The sequence below is a fragment of the Oryctolagus cuniculus genome, chromosome 7 (assembly GCF_964237555.1).
Source record: "Oryctolagus cuniculus chromosome 7, mOryCun1.1, whole genome shotgun sequence".
NCBI lineage: Eukaryota > Metazoa > Chordata > Mammalia > Lagomorpha > Leporidae > Oryctolagus > Oryctolagus cuniculus.
This window is the reverse complement of record NC_091438.1, coordinates 121,418,701-121,440,160: the sequence shown is the minus strand read 5'-3', so window position 1 is coordinate 121,440,160 and position 21,460 is coordinate 121,418,701. Positions and strand designations below refer to the sequence as shown.

At 44.3% G+C, this 21,460-nt stretch overlaps 1 protein-coding gene and 1 long non-coding RNA gene across 8 annotated transcripts in view; one reads left to right on the top strand and one right to left on the bottom strand.

Annotated features, from left to right (window-relative positions):
* Positions 1-20,475, bottom strand: part of EPS15 (epidermal growth factor receptor pathway substrate 15) — a 178,487-nt gene extending 158,012 nt beyond the window's left edge. For 3 of the 4 annotated variants that reach the window (XR_011390711.1, XM_051857775.2, XM_070078537.1), the window contains exon 1: positions 20,341-20,475. Coding sequence is in view for 2 of the 4 variants with exons in the window: in XM_051857775.2 (XP_051713735.2) it covers positions 20,341-20,373 (33 nt within the window). In the remaining 2 variants the exon portion in view is untranslated. Of the gene's footprint in view, positions 1-18,678; positions 18,744-20,340 lie in introns of all 4 variants that reach the window. The other variant, XM_070078538.1, reaches the window with a different exon arrangement.
* Positions 20,476-20,508: 33 nt separating this feature from the next.
* Positions 20,509-21,460, top strand: part of LOC103350187 (uncharacterized) — a 54,480-nt gene continuing 53,528 nt past the window's right edge. For all 4 annotated transcript variants that reach the window (XR_011390714.1, XR_011390715.1, XR_011390713.1 and 1 more), the window contains exon 1: positions 20,509-20,793. This is a non-coding gene — a long non-coding RNA (uncharacterized lncRNA). The remainder of the gene's footprint in view (positions 20,794-21,460) is intronic.

Sequence of the window (21,460 nt, the reverse complement as noted above, 5' to 3'; positions counted from 1 at the left end):
GTAAAGCCATCACCTGCAACACTGGCATTTCATATGGACAACAGTTCATGTATCGGCTGCTCTTATTCCAATCTAGCTCTGTTTATGGCCTGGGAAAACAATGGAAGATAGCCCAAGTGTACAGGCCCCCTGCACCCATGTGGGAGACCCAGAAGAAGCTCCTGGCTTCTGATCAGCTCAGATCCAGCCACTGCAGCCATCTGTGGAGTGAACCAGCAAATGAAAGACCTTTCTCTGTCTCTCCCTCTGTCTGTAACTCTACCTCTCAAATAAATAAATAAGATCTTTAAAAAAAATCAAGACAGATAAACAAAATATGATATTGCCACATAGTCATAAAAAGGACTGAAGGCCGGCGCCATGGCTCAATAGGCTAATCCTCCGCCTGTGGCACCGGCACACCAGGTTCTAGTCCCGGTCAGGGTGCCGGATTCTGTCCCGGTTGCCCCTCTTCCAGGCCAGCTCTCTGCTGTGGCCCAGGAGTGCAGTAGAGGATGGCCTAAATCCTTGAGCCCTACACCCGCATGGGAGACCAGGAGAAGCACCTGGCTCCTGGCTTCGGATCAGCGCGGTGCACCGGCTGCAGCAGCCATTGGAGGGTGAACCAATGGCAAAGGAAGACCTTTCTCTCTGTCTCTCTCTCTCACTGTCCACGCTGCCTGTCAAAAAAAAAAAAAAAAAAAAGGACTGAAATACTTGCTACAACCAAGACAAATCTCAAAAACATTACCATTACGTCAAGTGCAAAAACATACTATGTAATTTCACAGGCACAAGAGTACATATAATTCCATTCACCTGGAAGCCTAGAACAGGACAATCTATAAAGACAGAAAGTAAAATTAGTAGTTGCTTAAAGCTGAAGAAAATACAGAAAACAGAAGGGTAATGGCTGAGGGGTACTAAGTTTCTTTGTAAGGTGACAGGATACTCTAGGGGTCAGCACTGGGCATAGTGGGTAAAGCCACTGCCTGCAGTGCCGGCGTCCTATATGGAGCTGGTTCGAGTCCCAGCTGCTCCTCTTCCGATCCAGCTCTTTGCTATGGCCTGGGAAAGCAGAAGATGGCCCAAGTCCTTGGGCCCCTGCACCCTCGTGGGACATGTAGAGGAAGATCTTAGCTTCTGGCTTCAGATGGGCTCAGCTCTGGCCATTGTGGCCAACTGGGGAGTGAGCCAGCGGATAGAAGACCTCTCTCTCCCATTCCTCTTTCTGTGTAACTCTTTCAAATAAATAAATAAATCTTTCCAAGAAATGCTCTAAAACTGACTTAGGTGATATTTGGATATATCTATGAATAGATTAAAAACCACTGAATTATATACTTTAAATGGGTAAACCATATAAGTGATTTATATCTCAATAAAGCTGTTTAAAAATTCAAAAGTTTTAAAAAGAAACAGGGCAAGAATCTCAATGAGTATCTCAACAATTAAAGAATTCTTAAACATTTTTTATATTTTAAAGGTTTATTTATTTATTTATTTGAAAGGCATAGTGACAGAGAGAGGGAAAGACAGAAAGAGACCTTCCAGGGGCCGGCACTGTGGTGTAGCAGGTAAAGCAGCCACCTGCAGTGCCGGCATCCCATGTGGGGGCCGGTTTAAGTCCCAGCTGCTCCTCTTCTGATCCAGCTCTTTGCTATGGCCTGGGGAAGCAGTAGAAGATGGCCCAAGTCCTTGGGCCCCTGTATCCATGTGGTAAACCCAGAAGAAGCTCCTGGCGGCCATCTGGGGAGTGAGCCAGTGGATGGAAAACCTCTCTCTCTCTCTCTCTGCCTCTGCCTCTCTGTAACTCTTTCAAATAAAATAAACTCTTAAAAAAAAAAAAAAGAAAGAAAGAGACCTTCCATCTGTTGGTTCATTTTCCAAATGGCCAGAGCTGGGCCAAGCCAAAGCCAAGAAGCCTAGAACTCCCATCTGGTCTCCCAAGTAAGTGGCAGAGGCCCAAGCACTGGGCCATCTTTTACTGCTTTTCCCTGGCCATCAGCAGGGAGCAGGATTAGAAGTGGAGCAGCAGGCCGGCACCACGGCTCACTAGGCTAATCCTCCACCTTGCGGCACTGGCACACCGGGTTCTAGTCCCAGTCAGGGTGCCGGATTCTGTCCCGGTTGCCCCTCTTCCAGGCCAGCTCTCTGCTGTGGCCCGGGAGTGCAGTGGAGGATGGCCCAAGTGCTTGGGCCCTGCACCTGCATGGGAGACCAGGATAAGTACCTGGCTCCTGCCATCGGAGTGTGGTGCGCCTGCTGTGGCGGCCATTGGAGGGTGAACCAATGGCAAAGGAAGACCTTTCTCTCTGTCTCTCTCTCTCACTGTCCACTCTGCCTGTCAAAAAAAAAAAAAAAAAAAAGAAGTGGAGCAGCAAGGACACAAACCAATGGTTATATGGGATGCCAGTGTCACAGGCAGTGGCTTTACCTGCTATGTCACAACACTTACCCCAACATTTTATAAATTCAGCTTTTTGGAAGGGCTCCATGGCTATAATTTTTAAATGCAGACATCATCTTTTAAAGTATTACTAATTTATAAGCATGAAATATTTTTAAACTAAGACTAGGAATCTCAATAAATTTACAGTTTGCAGAATATACCTTCCTTTCCATCTAGCTTATGACAGAAAAAATTATAATTAGTATATTAGTAAAATAGTACCTAAAACATATCCTTTTTTTTTTTTTTTTTAAAGATTTACTTGTTAGAGAGAAAGAGAGAGGAACACAGACAGACAGAGTTCTTCCTTCCACTGATTCATTCCCCAGATGGCTGCAATGGCCAGAGCTGGGCTAATTCAAAGCCAGGAGCTTCTTCTAGATTTCCCACATGGGTACAAGGGCCCAAGTTCTTGGGCCATCTTCTGCTGCTTTTTCAAGCACATTAGCAGGGAGCTGGATAGGAAGTGGAACAGCCGGGACTCAAACTGATGACCAAATAGGATGCCAGTATCACAGGTGACAGTTTTACCCACTACACAACAGTTCCAGTCCCCAATTTTAAAAACAAATGTTTTGTGAAGTTTCCCTTTATGAGGGTTGGTTATGTTTTATTTTGGGTGAGGTTACAGGAAAGCTGGTTTTGTCCACCTTCATGTTATGAACACTAGTACTGCTAAAATTGCTGCACTACAAAAAAAAATTAGTCATAAAAAGCCGTGAGTATAAGGAGAAAACCTGCCAAACAGAGACAAACCAGGACATTTCAAGTAAGTATGGCTCAACGGAGGGTCAACAGAGTTAAGTTTTTGAACTGTTCTGAAGCACCAGATGGTCCAGAATCCAACCCCAGATTTTACAAGGCTCTGCATAAAAGTGTGCCAGGAAAAAAACAAAACATAGAACAGAATGTAGAGAACAGATTAAGAATGAAAGCAACATGGGCTGCATAGAAGGATGAAATTGTATGCAAAATGACATATTTCAATCTTCAAGCTCAGAACTTTCAATGCCAATTTCCATTGCTAAGTGTACTTTGACAACTATAAATGACCTTTGTAATCAAATTAAATACATTCATCTAAATTTCTCCAAAACAATATTTTTGAGACTATTGCTGAGTTAATAATTGTTGTTGTTTTGACATTCAAGATATTTAAAAATATAAACAAAATATCACTAAAGGTTAATTTCAAAACTCAAAGGTACATATAAGAAAATAATATAAACTTATACAGTAAGTCCACATATAAGTCTACAGGAAATAATTCAGCAAATGATATATCAAATGTCATCTGCAACAGCATTAATTAATTACATATAAAATATCTGTACCCAAAAAGACTTAAACTATATAGCACCCAATAAGTGAATATATTCCAAAAACATTAAAAAGATGCTTATGGGGACTGGTGTTGTGGCACAGCTGATTAGGCCACCACCTGTGACATCAGCATCCCATATGGGCACTGGTTCAAGTCCTAGCTGCTCCATTTCCCATTCACCTCTCTGTAGGAAAAGCAGTGGAAGATGGCCCAAGTGCTTGTACCTCTGCCACCCGCATGTGAGACTTGGGTGGAGTTCTAGGCTCCCGTCTTTGGTATTGCTCAGCCCTGGCCATTTCGGCCATTTGAGGAGGGAACCAGTGGATGAAAGTTCTCTTCCTCTTTGTAACTCTGCCTCAAATAAATAAATCTTTTTTAAAAAGACTCTTATGAAGACCACATAAGAAAATACCTGTAATGTTAAATTGAAGAAAACAGCACAGAAGCAGGCATTTGACTAGCAATTAAGATCCTGAATCCAGTATCAGGGTTTTCAGCCATATTTAAATCCTGGCTCAAACTCCTGACTCCAGACCTGTGAGGCAGAGGTGACGGCTCAAGTAACTGGGTTCCTGCCACTTACATGGGAGACCTGGATACTGTTCCTCGTTCTCAATTTTGCCCTAGTCCGGCCATTTCAGGCATTTTGGGAAGTTGGAAAATGAACCAGAATGGAAGCTCTGTCTCTGCCTCTCAAATAAGCAGAAAACATAAACAAAACTATACAGATACACGTACGTGTGCGTATCAAAGAAAAAGTGATTACAACAAATTTGGAAAAAACTTGTAAAGAAAAAAAGTAGTTTTCTATAAGTTCCAAGTTTTCTATAATGAAGGGTCTTTGAAATGAAATAGCACTCAAAAGAATACTTATATGAATTCTGCACATTTATATCCATAGTAATGAAAGTAATTATATTTACTGAATATCTCCTGTATCCCAACAATGTACAGCCATGCCACAGTATCCGCTGAGGACTGGTTCCAGGCTCTACCTCCCTCTGTGTATATCAAAATCTATGGAAACTCAATTTTAATGGATACTTATATAAAATGACATGGTATTTGCATATAACCAATGCACAACCTCCCAGACACTTTTATAAGTTTTTTTTTATCAAGATTTTTATGTATTTACTTGAGAGGTAGAATCACAGAGAGAGGGAGAGACAAAGATCTTCCATCTGCTGGTTCACTCCCCAGACAGCCAACTGGGCCAATCAGAAGCCAGGAGGCAGGAGCTTCTTCCAGGTCCTCACATGGGTGCAGGGGACCAATCACTGGGCCATTTTCCACTGGTTTCACAGGCCATCGCAGAGAGCTGGATTGGAAGAGGAACAGCCAGGACTAGAACCGGCGCTCACAAAGGTTGCCAGAGCCGCAGGCAGAGGCTTAGTCTACCATGCCACAGCACCAGCCCCATATGCCCTCCTATATACTTTATTTTTAAAATTTATTTATTTTTATTTTATTTAAAAGAGTTATACAGAGAGAGGAGAGGCAGGGAGAGGGAAAGGTCTTCCATCTGATGGTTCACTCCCCAGATGGCCACAACGGCCGGAGCTGCACCAATCGGAAGCCAGGAGCCAGGAGCTTCTTCCAGGTCTCCCATGCAGGTTCAGGGGCCCAAGGACTTGGGCCACCTTCTACTGCTTTCCCAGGCCACAGCAGAAAGCTGGATCAGAAGAGGAGCAGATGGGACTAGAACCGGTGCCCATATGGGATGCCGGCACTTCAGGCCAGGGCTTTAACCTGCTGAGCCACAGCGCTGGCCCCTCCTATAAACTTTAAATCACCTCTAGATTACTTCTGACACCTTAAGTGCTATGTAAATAGTTGTTTCACTATAGTGTTTAGAGAATAATGACAAGAAAAAAGTCTGAATGTGTTCAGTACAGACACAATTTTATTCTGTCAAATATTTTCAAATTATAATTAGATACCCAAGGATAGAACCTTCAGACACAGAAGGCTGACTATCTATTATATAAAGAAATAAAAAGTTTAGAATGACTTATGGTCATTCAGAGATAATACAAATGGCAGACTGAATTCAAATCCAGGTCTGTCTTTTGTGTTTGTTTTTTTAAGATTTATTTATTTATTTGAAAGGCAGAGCTACAGAGAGGCAGAGACAGAGGGATCTTCCATCCACTGGTACACTCCCCAAATGGTTGCAACAGCAGGAGCTGAGCCGATCTGAAGCCAGGAGCTTCTTCAGGGTCTCCCACGTGGGTGCAGGGGCCCAAGCATTTGGCCTTCTTGTACTGCTTTCTCAGACAATAACAGAGAGCTGGATCAGAAGTGGAGCAGCCAGGATTCAAACTGGCACCCATATAGGATGCCAGAACTGCAGGCAGCAGGGCATCCGCTACGCCATGGCGCCAGCCCCCAGGTCTGTCTTTTACCAAGCCCAATGGAAATCTCTTATTATCCTTGGATAAGAATCTGGATACTCTGCTAAAACAATACACCAGATATTTTACATACTATTTTGAAGTAAGACTATTTTGAGCTACCTTTGAACCATTTCTTGATATCTTAAACTCAGTTTAAAATTGTTGTTTTGCCGGCGCCGCGGCTCAATAGGCTAATCCTCCACCTAGCGGCGCCGGCGCACCGGGTTCTAGTCCTGGCACCGGGTTCTAGTCCCGGTCAGGGTGCCAGATTCTGTCCCGGTTGCCCCTCTTCCAGGCCAGCTCTCTGCTATGGCCCGGGAGTGCAGTGGAGGATGGCCCAAGTGCTTGGGCCCTGCACCCCATGGGAGACCAGGAAAAGCACCTGGCTCCTGCCATCGGATCAGCACGGTGCACCGGCCGTGGCGGCCATTGGAGGGTGAACCAACGGCAAAGGAAGACCTTTCTCTCTCTCTCTCTCTCTCTCTGTCCACTCTGCCTGTCAAAAAAAAAAAAATTGTTGTTTTATTACAAAGAGAAGAAAAAACAGAGAATAAATTATGAAAAAATGGATTTCATAATCCTACGATGTGAACTCTACTCACTAAAATACATTTAAAGTCATATGTTCCTACAGACCGATCTGGTCCTCTTAAGTATAATTCACGTCTACAATATCAACCCTGAATACTATAAAATAAAACTTAAAAAAAAAAAAAAAGATTTCATCATAATCACAGGCTATTCCCACAGCACTCTGGTGCCTTACTTCTATCATCCTTCAACACAGTATACACCTCATCAGAAAGTCAGTGTTTCTCTCCCTAAAAGACTAAAAGCTGTGTAAGACTTGGTGTCAAGGTCTTATTCCCTTTATATGTTCAAGGCCTATCACAACAGTGACACACAGCAAGCATTCAATAAATGTTTTCTGAAATCAAGGAGGATCAATCAGCAATACTGGAAGCACCTTTAATTCACACAAGTCTCATATTTTACAAATATATTCTGGGGTCAGCATTGTGGCATAACAGGTTAAGCCAAAACTTGCAGTGCCAGCATCCCATATGGAGACCGGTTCAAGTCCCAGCTGCTCCACTTCTGATCCAGCTCCCTGCTAATGTGCCTAGGAAAGTAGCAAGGGATGCTCCAAGTCCTTGGGCCCCTCCACCCATGTGAGAGACCCACACAAAGTTCCTGGCTCTTGGCTTCCACTTGGCCCAGCCCTGGCCATTGTGGCCATTTGGGGAGTGAACCAGTGGATGGAAGATCTATCTCTGTCTCTCTAACTCTGCCTTGCAAATAAATAAAATCGATCTTTTTATAAAAAACGATACAGCTGCTCCTCTTCCAATCCAGCTCTCTGCTATGGCTTGGGAAACCAGCAGAAGATGGCCCAAGTGCTTGGGCCCCTGTACTGGTATGAGACCCGGAAGAAGTGGCCCTGGCCACCGTAGCAGTTTGAGGAGTGAACCAAGAGATGGAAGAACTTGATCTCTCTATTTCTACTTGCAAAATAAAATAAATCTTAAAAACAAAAAACCTCTCCACTATAACTTAGTACAACAATTAATTTCTAAAGATAACGTCTAGGGGCCACCATCTGCAATGCCGGTATCCCACATGGGTGCAGGTTCAGGTACCCGCTGCTCCACTTCTGATCCAGCTCTCTGTTATGGCCTGGGAAAATAGTGGAAGATGGCCCAATTCCTTGGCCCCTGCACCCATGTGAGAGACCCAAAAGAAGCTCCTGGCTTCAGATCAGCGCAGCTTCAGCTGTTGCTGCCATCTGGGGAGTGAACCAGTGGATGGAAGACATATCTCTCTCTCTCTCTCTCTCTCTCTCTCTCTGCCTTTGCCTCTCTGTAACTCTGCCTTTCAAATAAATAATTAAATCTTTATAAAATAAATAAAATAAAAATGTAGTCTATCCAATAAATTTATTTTCACATAAGATGCTGTGACCTAGAAGACACATCCAGTTATGATCGAGGAATGGCATTACAATTAGTTCTGTCACAGCCATTGTGCCCTAAAACACAGGGACTCATTCAATTTTTATCTGGTTTTGTTATATTACCTAGGTTAGAATCCTGGCTTTACCACTTAGCAGTTTGACTTTGAACAAAGTATTTTACCTCTGTGCCTTTTTTTTTTTTTTTTTGCGGGGGGGGGGTAATAAAATTATCATAAAATTATCAGGTTATCAAACTACAAAGATTACTGAAATGTTCATCATGTTGTAAGGATTATTGAAAACAGTGCCTAAGACATCATCAGTGCCCAATAAATATTAATTATTACTAATTTTATCCCTATTTGTCCCTTTTTTCTCTTTTTGTATCTCACACACCTCTCTGAATAATTTGGTCTATTTAACAACAAAAAAGGAATGTAGTATCATGAAGATATTTATTTTCATCACTACATTGGACTGAAATACCCTCAATGACTGTTTACAAGAAGCAGCATATCAAATGTGCTTGGAGAACAAATATGTCAAGAGTCAGATCTAAACTCGACCACTCAGAACCCTCAGCAAGTAATGCAGGAGATTAATTCCTACCTGAAGAAAGGCTATAAAGACTCAGTGAAATGATAAAGGTAAGTCACCTAAATGTACCCAATACTTACTGAGAAACAACAGTCTTGACCCTCCCAACAGAGGCGTAAGAATGATTTCCCAGGGCAGGCATCAGCACAATGGTTGAAATGCTGCTCCTAATAAGCGTGCATGGATTTGAGTACCAGCTCTGTTTCCTGTTGATGCAACCCTGGGAGATAACAGGTGACAGCATGGTACTTAGGTGCTTGCCACCCTTGTGAGAACTCCAGATTGAGTTCTGGTTCCTGGCTTTGGCCTGGTTCAGCCTTGGCTACTGTGGGCATTTGGGCAGTGAACCAGCAGATGGACTATCTCTGTGTCTCTCTTCCTTTCACTTTTTTTTTTTTTTTTTTTTGACAGGCAGAGTGGACAGTGAGGGAGAGAGACAGAAAGGTCTTCCTTTGCCGTTGGTTCACCCTCTAATGGCCACCGCGGCTGGCGCACTGCGGCCAGCGCACCGCGCTGATCCCATGGCAGGAGCCAGGTACTTATCCTGGTTTCCCATGGGGTGCAGGTCCCAAGTACTTGGACCATCCTCCACTGCACTCCCGGGCCACAGTAGAGCTGGCCTGGAAGAGGGGCAACCGGGCAGAATCCGGTGCCCTGACCAGGACTAGAACCCGGTGTGCCAGCGCCGCAAGGCAGAGGATTAGCCTAATGAGCCGTGGCGCCGGCCCCTCTCTTCCTTTCAAATACGTAAGATTTTTTAAAATGAAATGTTTTCCTTCCAGAATCTTTGCACTGACACTTAGCCCACTAGACAGAATTATTCCACAACTAAAATAAGACCACACTAAAGAAAGACAGACAAATAATACAGTAAATTAAGTTCACAGTTTTGGGTTGTCTCATCATTTAACCTTTCTAGGCTTAACACCTATGCATAAATCATTCAAGGCTCATGGCAGGTGTAGGAATAAAACTATGAAGATAAGCTATTTCCCTGTTCCTATCCCAGAAAAAAAAAAAATACCTCTGAATCTCCTCCATACCATGTCTAAAGATGTTTTTGATTCTCAGAAATGGAAGGTTAGGGCCAGTGCTGTTGTGGAGCCGGTAGAGTACCACATCCAGTGCTGGCATCCCATATGGGTGCTGCTCCACTTCTGATCCAGCTCTCTGCAATGGCCTGGGAAAGCAGTAGAGGATGGCCTAAATGCTTGGGCCTCTGCACCCATGTGGGAGACCCGGAAGAAGCTCCTGGCTCGATTGGCCCAGCTCTGGCCATTGAGGCCGCTGGGGAGTGAACCAGCAGATGGAAGACTTCTCTCTCTGCCTCTCCTTTTCTATAACTCTGCCTTTTAAATAAATCAGTAACTCTTAAAAAAAAAAAAAAAAGAACTGGAGGGTTGCTACTTATATCTTGTGAATAAGGATAAGGACGCTACAAAATATGCTACAACACACAGGACAACCCGCCACAGTAAAGAATTATCTGGCCCAAAACATCAATTATGTCCAGGCTGAGAAACCATGATTGAAAAAATTATAAAGTACAGTAATATACAAATTTCCACCAAGAAAGTATGTGTTTACCCCAGTGTTTTTGGCAGAATTTGTATTTTGATCATAGGGATAACAAGGAATAAGCAGCCTCATTACATCATATGGGAAATTCCTAGTACCACTAACCTAACCTCCCATTACAAACCACCAGTTAAAAGGGGAAGGAAGACTTACTTTCCTTTGTGTATTTGTACCATATAAAAACAAAAATATTTTTTAAAGATTTATTTGAAAGGCAGAGTTGAGAGAGAGAGATCTTCCATCTTCTGGTTTATTCCCAAACGGTAGCGATGGACAGGGCTGGACCGTGCTGAAGCCAGGAGTGTGGAACTCCCTCAGGGTCTCCCATGTGGGTGACAAAGCCCAAGCACTGAAGTCATCATCTGCTGTTTCCCCAGGCACATCGGCAGGGAGCTGAATCTAAGTGGAGCTGCTAGGACCTCAACAGACACCATATGGGACGCCAGCATTACAGGAGACTTAACCTGCTGTACCACGATGCAGCCATCCCCCGCCCCCCCAAAAAAAAAAACTTTATTTTTAAGCTGCATCTCAAATTCATTTGAAAGCTCTACTTATATGACAAAGATAATTTTCTTCTACCTCACTTCTCTTTTACTTTTTCTCAAAAAAATACTCAAAAGTTTACATTTATGTGTTAGTAAAGCACAGTGCATGAGGCAGGGCATTGGGCCAATTTTTAACAAATTTAGGAAAGTACAGGGATGGCTAAAGTAATCTTTACTGAAAGCCACACGTTATGTCTTTTTTCATTCATCAGTGCATTTCATAATCACAATACACCAAAGAAGTCTCAAAGATTTATGTATACTACACAAACAAGCAACTGAGCCTAAGAAGTTAAAGTATGCAGCCAAGACCACAGTGACACTCAGGAAGAGAGTAAGAATGCTCTTGTAGGTATGTCATTCTGTAAAATCTAGACATGGGGCTGGGATTTGGTTGAGCAGTTAAGATGCTCACATCTCAGAATGAAGTGTCTATGTTCAGTATATAGGTCTGGCTCCCAATTTCAGCTTCCTCCCAGACACATCCTGGAAGATGATGGCTCAAGTAGTTATAGTCGGGTCCCTGTCACCCAGGTGGGAGACCTGGATTGAGTTCCTGCTCATGGCTCCGGCCAAGGCCTAGCTATGGCCTTTCCAGACATTTGGGGAGCAAACCAGCAAATGTGAGAGCTTTCCGTCTGTGTTGCTACTTCTCAAACAAAAATAAATTAATTAAAATAAAATAAAATAAAAAAAGACTTGGCAGAAACTCTAAAAGAAAAATTGATAAGCAAGTTAAAGTACTGTTTGTGATGTCAGCATCAGTGTGCTGGTTCAAGTCCTGGCCACTTCATTTCCCAATCAGCTTCTGATGTACCTGTGAAGGAAGCAGATGATGGTACAAGTACTTGGGCCCCAACCATCCGAGTGGCAGGCCAGGATGGAATTTCTGGCTCCTAACTTCAGCCTGGCCCAGACCTGGCTGTTGTAGCCTTTTGGGGGGAAAAATGGATGTAAGATCTACAAAAGTTTCTCCCCCTCTGTTGCTCTGCTTTTCAAATAAGTACTTTTTTTAAAAAAAAAGTTCAAGGAAGATGTGTGTTATTTAAAATTATATATGGGGGCCAGTGCCGTGGCTCACTTGGTTACTCCTCCGCCTGCGGTGCCGGCATCCCATATGTGCGCCAGTTCTAGTTCCGGTTTCTCCTCTTACAGTCCAGCTCTCTGCTGTGGCCCGGGAGGGAAGTGGAGGATGGCCCAGGTACTTGGGCCCCTGCACCCGCGTGGGAGACCAGGAGGAGGCACCTGGCTCCTGGCTTCGGATTGGTGCAGTGCCGACTGTGGTGACCATTTGGGGGGTGAACCAATGGAAGGAAGACCTTTCTCTTTCTCTTTCTCTCTCTCTCTCTAACTACCTGTCAAATAAAAAATAAAATTATATATGAATTTAGGGGCTGGCGCTGTGGCATAGCAGGTAAAGCCACCACCTGCAGTGCCGGCACCCCAAATGGGCGCCAGTTTGAGACCCAACTGCTCCATTTCTGATCCAGCTCTCTGCTTCGGCCTGGGAAAACAATGGAAGATGGCCCACGTCCTTGGGCCACTGCACCCACGTGGGAGACCCAGAAGAAGCTCCTGGCTTTGGATTGGTGCAGCTCTGGCCATTGCAGCCAATTGAGGAGTGAATCAGTGGATGGAAGATCTCTCTCTCTCTCTCTTTCTCTGTGTAACTCTTTCAAATAAATAAAATCTTTTAAAGAATTAATATGAATTTCAAAAAATTTTTACAACAAAATAAATTTAACTTTTAATCCCATTTTCCATGAACTTTTTTAAGTACTCACATACACAAAAATAATATATGTATACATAAACATTTTTTCATATACAGACTACTGAAAATACAAAAACAGCTGCTTCTGCGAATGGGACTGAGGGCCTACGGCAGGAAGGAGACATTAAGTATTGTTTCAATTGTTTTTAAATTAGAAAATATTCTTTTTTAAAAAACATTTATTTACTTGAGAGGCAGAGAGGCAGAAAGTGTTCCCACTCCCTGGCCCACCCCTCAAATGCCTACAACAGGCCCAAAGCACAGATCTGGGTACATAGTTCAGGTCTCATAAGTGAATGATAGAAACTCACTAACTTAAGCCATGATCACTGCCTCCCCAAGGTCTGCACCAGCAAGAGGCTGGAGTAAAAAGCTACAATCAGGTATTGAACCCAGGAGCTCTGGCCGCCGCTGCAGCCGGCGCACCGCGCTGATCCTGGCAGGAGCCAAGAGCCAGGTGCTTTTCCTGGTCTCCCATGGGGTGCAGGGCCCAAGCACCTGGGCCATCCTCCACTGCACTCCCTGGCCATAGCAGAGAGCTGGCCTGGAAGAGGGGCAACCGGGACAGAATCCGGCGCCCCAACCGGGACTAGAACCCGGTGTGCCGGCGCCGCAAGGTGGAGGATTAGCCTATTGAGCCACGGCGCCGGCCTTGAATATGTTTTAAACATGGATTTATGTTCGCTCTCTTAGTTACTAATTATAAATCTTCAGTCCTGAATTCTGAGCATCATTATCATCCAAATTGAAATGGTAATAATAGCCTAGTTCATTGGTTATTATGAAGATCAAATGATAGAATATAAAATGCTTTGTAAATTATAAAGCAGCACACAAAATTATAAATTAGTCCTCTGATTTCTCCAAACCAATTATTATAATAATAATTATCATTCCTCTGACCAATTTTCTCTGAACCTAAAGATGGGAATGTTTAAAATGAAACATAAGTGCCCAGAGTTGTGGCCTAACGGGTTAGGCCAACATTCCATACAGGCAGCAGTTCAAGTCCCAGCTGCTCCAGTTCCGATCCAGCTCCCTGCTAACGTGCTGGGAAAAGCAGCGGAAGATGGCCCAAGCCCTCAGGCCACTGTACCCAGATGAAGCTCCTGGCTCCTGGCTTCACCCTGGCCCAGCCTGGCCATTGTGGCTTCTTAGGGAGTGAAACAGCAAATGGATGATGTCTCTCCATAGCTCCCTTTGTAAATCTGCTTTCAAATAAATAAAATAAACCTTTCAAAAAAAAAAAAATGAAATGAAATCTAAATGTAGACGTAATCTTAAGAGTTTTATTTTACACAGTTACTGATTTCAACTTAAATGAGTAAAACTTCAAAAATGTTGATGGTAATCAACTGGTTACAGAAGGTAAATCACTGGTTACAGAAGGAATACATGCTGATTGTCAGAATAAGGTCAATGAGTATAGGCACTTGGTACAGCAGTTGAGAAGCCTCTAGGAACACCCACAGCCCATTATCAGAGTGCCTGGTTCTGCTTCCAAGTCTAGCTTCCTGCTAATGCACAAAGAGCAGCAGGTGACAGATAAAGTAACTGAGTCCCTGCTACCCACATGGGAAACTGAGTTCCAGCCTCCTGGGCTGACCCAGCACAGCTATTGTGGGCCTGTGGAGAATCAATCAGCAGATGAAGTGCTCCATCCATCTTTCTCTTTCAAATAAATAAAAACAAATAAAAATTTTTTGAAAAAGAAAAGCAGGTAAATAAAAACTACCATGCTATTATAACAAATACTGTTTTTCTTCCAGTCTTTTTTCTATGCATGCTTAACTGCATTAGATCAGTTAGGTAAACAGAATTTCTCCACTTTACTACAGCACCCAGATCACTACATTTCTCAAATTATTATGTTTCTAATAAATGCACATACCTTTAAATGAAAGCATATATTTATAGATGAGGGTTCAATTACTTTACAATGAAATCCCAGCAGCAAATGGATTTGCCTAATGAAATGCTTGGATTAACTTTTCATTTATTATTTCTACAATCCTCTAAGTAACCAGATCCTCCTCCTCCTCCACCACTCTTGCCTCCCTCACAATCTGGCCATTTTCTTGCTTTTGGTTTCTAGCATCTCAATTTTATTAAGCCCAAACCTCACAAAGTATATAAAGCGTTTTTATTTCCCTTGAAAACCCAGTAAAATGCCTTAGATTGGGCTTGAAGTCAATCTATTAGAAACAGCACAGATTCAGAACTACAATTCATTGCAAAAGATATTCAGTCTTTTTCTACTACGTGTTAGTCTGATACTAGTGTTCCATCTGCAAATGCAGGGAAAACAAAGGAACACACTCTTAAATGAGTCCTAGGAGACACTCTACTGCACAAACCCAACTGTTCCTAATTAATTTTCTATGACAACCCCTCCCAAGTGCTGAACATTCCAAGCCATTTTTGAGAATGGTTAGATACTGTTCAAGGAAGCAGATTTCCTGGGTATACTGGACTATACCGTGCCTTTTCCAGAACAGGAACTCAAATTACATATCACATTAAGATACTCCTTTTCTACTTCTGAAAACTACTGTAATTCTCAAATTCTGCCCTGTATTCACTATCATAATTGTTAAACTGGTCTACTAACACGACAAATGTATAAGCATATACTGTGTACATTTTTAAAAAATGAAACTGAAAATACTTAGAAACTGAAATTACAAGACTTTTTTCTCCAGTTTCCAAATTTTCTGTTGTACAGTTATATTACTCTTGCAATTTAAGAAAGCATTAAGAGGAAAAATATTCTTCTATTTGTTTTTAGATTGCATACTACAAATTTATTAGTCCCAATTTATGGGCTTCATTTTTTTTAATATTTATTTATTTGAAAGGCAGAGCTACAGTGAGAAATGGAGAGACAAAGAGCTTCCACTCTCTGGCTCACTCCTCAAATGGCCGCAACAGCCAGGGTTAGGCCAGGCCACAGCCAAGAGCCAGCAGTTTCTTCTGGGTCTTCCACATGGATGAAGGCACCCAAGTACTTGAGCTATCTTCTTTGGCTTTTCCCAGGTCACTGGCAAGGAGTTGGATCAGAAGTAGCCAGGACACGAACCAGCACCCAAATGAGATGCCAGCATTGCAGGTGGTAGCTTTACCAACTATGCCACAATGCCAGCTCTGGGCTTTTTTATTATTACAAAGAAAAAAAAAAACTCCTTGCTATACTGAAAGAGAAAACTCCCATATAAAGCTGAATTGCTGAAAGATCATTTAGAATATTCATATCCTACTATATTTCAATAAAATAAAACCTTTTATCATTATCAAGAGCACTAATTAAAAATCCGTAATTCCATCTATGAGACACCATCAAAAGCACTGAAATTCAGAGGCAAAAAACATGCTTCCAACCTCAAGCCCATTACCTAATTAAAACAGAACATTTACTCAAAAAGAATAAAAAATACAAGAGAGCGATCAACATGCCAAGCATCAGTACACAGAATAATTTAGTAAAATGGACAGCTTTTAAACCCACAGATGTTGGTTTAAATTTTAAATTCACCATTTACTAGTTTCTGTAAATTATTTCCCTCATTTGTGTTAGATTAAGTAAAGTAAATTCCTGGCTTATAATAACATTCAAAGAAAATCTTTATATAATAATAATATTGTTATTACCAGGGATATAGGCAATAGAAGAAATCATCTTCAGTAGATGTCTAAAAAGAGAAAGCATGGGAGCCAGCATTGTGGCACACAGGTTAAGCTACCACCTGCTATGCCGGCATCCTATATGAATGCCAGTTCAAATCCTTGCTAATGCACCTGGGAAAGCAGCAGAAGATGGTCCATGTGCTTGGGCCCCTGCCACCTACATGGGAACTCAGAAGAAGCTCCTGGCTTCACCTGGCCCAGCCCTGAATGTTGTGGCCATTTGGGGTGTGAAGCAGCAGATGGACGGTCTCTCTTGCCCTCGCTCTCTGTCTCTCCTTCTCTGTAACTCAGACTTTCAAATAAATTAATAAATCTTTGAAAAAAAGAGAAAGTACCACAAATCCTTTTCATAATCTACCACCACAAGCAAAAATCAAGATTTTTTTTACTCATGTTTTATCTTTTTTCAAAAAGAAAATAGAATATATAGTAGAGACAACTGGAAATTATTTTTTTTTTGTGAGACGAGAGCACACGATACACACAGAGAAAGACGAACAAAACTCAAATCCACTGACTGACTCCCCAGATGCCTGCAATGGCCCAAGATGGGCACAGCAGACAAGAACCCAATTACTTGAGCTATCATTGCTGCCTCCCAGGTTCTGCAATAGCAGAAAGACAAAGTCAGGCACAGAATCCAGGCACTCCAATGTGGGATGCAGGCACACCTGATCCATGGCTTAACCTCCAGAATAAACACCCACCCCAATAAGTGAAACCTGAAAACACTAATACAGTACAGCAATGATGTACACAGGTGTTTGTCACAGCAGTTAGTCACCACTTGGGACACATACATCCCATATCATAGTGCCTGATTTGCTACTCGGCTTCAGATCTAGCTTCTCACTGATGTACACCCTGGAAGAAAGCAGATGATGGCTCAAGTACTTGGAGGATCAGCTGGCAGGACAGAAAAGAGGAAAGAAGGCATAAACTGAAACATGTTTCATATTTTCCCCATTTTGTTTATTTCATATATGCAAAATAATTACAAACCAGAAATCCCAGCAGTGCCCAGCAGATAACAGGTACTTGAAAAATATTTGTTGGGGCCAGTGCTGTGGTGCAGTAGGTAAAGCCACCGCCTGCAGTGCCAGCATCCCATATGAGTGCTGGTTCAAGTCCCAGCTTCTCCACCTCTGATCCAGCTCTCTGCTGTGGCCTGGGAAAGCAGTAGAAGATGGCCCAGGTCCTTGGGCCCCTGCATCCGCGTGGGAGACCTGAAAGAAACTCCTGGCTCCTGGCTTTGGATCAGCCCAGCTCCAGTCATTGCGGCCATTTGGGGAGTGAACCAGTGAACAGAAGACCTGTCTCTCTCTCTGCCTCTGCTTCTCTGTAACTTTTTCAAATAAATAAAATATTAAGAAAAATAAAGAAAAATATTTGTTGAGACAAGTATTTAGCCTAGCAGTTAAGACACCTACATCCCGTATCAGTGTCCCTGGGTTCAATACCCAGCTCCAGCTCTTGACTCCAGCCTCTCACTAGTGTGGCTCCTGGCCTCCCCATGGTGATGACTTAAGTGGTTGCTCTCTGGGACCCAAAGTGGGAGACTCGGATTGGGTTCCTGGATCCCGCTTTGGTTCAGTCCAGCCCTGGCTGTTGTGGGCACTTGGGGGAATGAACCAGCAGGTGAGAGCTCTGCGTCTCTCAAGAAATAGTAAAAAGAAGATAATTTAAATATATATTTGTTGAATGAATTAACCTACTCCAAAGCCATCACTATCTCATGACCAGAGACAAAAACTAACTTCATTATCTGTTTAATCTTCCTAATTTTCAGTCACTCATACAATAGCTATATTAATGGCTTTCTTCCAGGTAGGCACTCAGATGAATTTTAAAATGTCCCTTCCCTGAAAGCTCTCTCACTTGACTATGCCTATATCTAAGTATGTGAGTTGAAACAGAGGGTGATGTAAAACAAATCAATTATGAATGCAAAACGAGGTCACACTGATATCTCTGTTACTGAGTTCAAAAAAAAAAAGTTAAAAAAAAGCACTAAAATTAATTTAATTTTTTAAACTTAAAAACTATATATCTGCCAAGCTTTGAAATAATGAGGCATATTGAGAAATAGTAACAAATTAGGTTCTTCTTTCCTTTGCTTCTATAATATACTATCTTAGTATCTAAAAAATCAAAACATTCTAAATTGACATTTGAGTTATCAATGTCAGCCACCAATATATGTTCTCTCATTTGTAAAACCTTGAAGGGTAATTACTGATTCAGTATTTAGTCAGTGCACAAGTAAATACCTAAATATATAGCCATAAGAACATATGTGATTTATTTAAGTGACTATAAAAATGACAGAGCTTGAAGCAAACCCCTAGAGATGAACCATAGTAAACAGAAACTAAAAACACAGTATTACCCAGGGAGAGAATAAATGCACACAGCTGAGAAGCCACTTTACAGAAGTTGCTCAAAGAAGAAAATCTGCAAGAGGAGAAAAAGCCTTGCCAGAATTGGCCAACTCGGTCACAAAAAAAACAGCTTGCCAACAAGGGATCTTGTTTAATGCAAGTCACTAACTAGACTCACAGAAAGTCAACACCCCAAGTCAGTGTTTCCAGGCCTCGAATTTGAGTTTCAGGAGGACCCTCCCACAGAGATTCAAGATTAAACCACCACACTCCGTGGTAAAAGAAGTCTGCCCTGTTATCACCTGCAGAAACAGAATAACCAACATCTGATAGAAGTCGGCAATGAGTGTCACTTATGAGACCTAGAATTCCTGCAAGCTAAAGTTAGTTACTTCACACACTCACGTTTGACTGCAGGTTCTGGGGAGTGCTAAGGAGAACACCCCAAGCCTCCGGATCCCAATACAGAAAACTTTACTGTCCAAATGTACCTTCACCCCAGTGTTAAAGCCTGTGATGCATAGACAAACCTAGGCCCAGGAGACTGCAAGATGGCAGGAAGGCTGGGGTGGGCCCTGCTGGCAAGCACACAGCTACCAGCTCTGGAGAGAACAGGCAGAGGTGAGATCCGGGCCAGTTTTGAACAGAGGAGCAGGAAGGGACTGACAGGTGTCTGTCACCTCGTCATTCTGGCCACAACAGGAAGATAATAATTGGCTTCCTTTACAGAGAGGGAGAAACTAGGTTCCCACGGTGAATGATGTTCAGATTTTCTGTGAAGCACAAGGACTGGGCTCCGAAGGCAGCAAGAAGGCAAGAGGAACGACCAGAGTACAGGTTTTGGTGAAAATTTCCGCCCAGGACAAGTGATCTCCCAGGCAGGTCTGAGCACCCCGCCAGGCGGAACCACCACACCTGTTACTGGGTGGCTCCCTGTTATCCGCTCGGACAGCGATCAGGAGAACCCCCGGGTGTGAGTGGAAGCCGGCTTGGGTAGGGAACGACGGAGTCGGGGGTCTGACCCAGGACACCAGATCAGGAGGGAAGAGGCTGAATCCAGGAAGAGAGCGAGCAAAGCTGAGAGGGAGGCTAAGAAGAGTTTGAAAGCGAAGCCGAGTGCAGGAAAGTGCCAGGCAAAGGAGGGCTTTCGCTGAACTCCGGTGGGGAAAGGCAGGTTAGCGAGGGGAGCCTGCCCCTGAACAGGCTGAGCGTCCGGCCGCGGAAGGCCCCCCCCCCAACTCGGGGAGGCGCGCCGCCCGGCCCAGAGGGCGAGCCTCGTGCGACCCGGGGCTGGCGCTGCCCCGCGCGAGCTCCACAGGAGCTCACCTGGCCTGGGAGGAGGAAACTTTCCGGGTGGGGGAAAGCCGAGCGGAGCGAGCGAGGCCCGCGCCGGCTGAGCGCGGCTGGGGGCACCGTCCACTCAGCGGCCGCACCGGGTGGGGCCGGGGGCGCCGACCGACCCGGGGCGGGGCCGCGGCTGCAGCCGGCGGAGCTCCGGCTCGGGATGGCGTCCTCCCTCAGTCACACGCACGCTCTCGCTCTGACACACCGGCCGTCCGGCCCGAGAGCCGAGAGACGCTGCCCGGGTCGGCCCAGCGCAGGGCGGTGGGGGAGGGGGCCGGGGACACCGGCCGGCCGAGCCCGGAGGACAGGCGGGCGGGCGGCGTTACCTGTGTCAGGGAGAGCTGGGCTGCCGCAGCCATGGTGTTTCCATCATGCACGGGAGGGGAAGGAAGGACGGGCGGCCGGGGGCTCGGGGCGGGGAGGAGGCGGAGGGAGCGGCCGTAGGCGAGGCCCGGGCGGGCGTCTCCCCTAACTTCGACAACTTCCCTCCTCACGCCCGCCCCGCCCCGCCTGGCCCCGCCCGCCGGCCCGCCGGCCCGAGCAGGCCGCGGCGGCGCCCAAACCCTGGCGCTGGAGTGCGAGCCGCCGGACCAGAGCCGGCCTGCCCCCGGGCCGGCCTGAGAAAACCCGGCGCGGATAAATTAAAGCGGACGGGCTGCGAAGGGGAATCCAGATTGTCCTGTGACCCTCAGGCCGGTCACCTACCCGCTCTGAGCTCCTGCTTTTGAATCATGGCAGAAATTACCCGCGGTCCGGGCTGCCTGTGAGGACGAAATGAGGTAAAGATACAAAATAATAGCACTTTGTATATGCCAGGCCCTGTACTAGATGCTTTATTTTTGAATTATATGAATGAGTGAACTAAAACACACATCAGTGCCTGCCAGGAGGTCGTGCAGCTGATTAGATTTCTGCCTTCTTTGGTTTAAGCATCTGCCATTATATTGAAAAAAAAAAATCGTTCCCTCCGGAGCCAAAGTTTACTTAGGTAAAGGAGGGCTTTCCTAGCCTGCTGCCTGTCACACTTGGATTGCTCAGGTGCCTGCAGCACTGCTCACGGCTCCAGTACGTAGTCCACCTGGCAAACTCCTCCTCCTTTCCCAGGACACACTCAAGTATTGCCTCCTTTGCAAAGTCCCTTCTCTCTCCTTTTTTATTTAATTTTTTAAAATTTTTATTTACTTGAGAGGCAGAGAGAGAGAGAGAGAGCGCTCTGATCTGCTGGCTCACTCTCCAAAGGCCTGCAAAGTAGGGATTGGGGATGCCAGGAACTCAATCCAGGACTTCCATATGGGTGGCAGATAACCAACTACTTAAGCCATCACATCCCAGTGTTTGTATTAGCAGGAAGCTGGAATCAGAAGCCAGGAATTGAACCCAGGCACTTTCATGTGGCATTAGGTATCCTAATCAACAGCTTAACTAACAGGCCCAACATTCATCTCT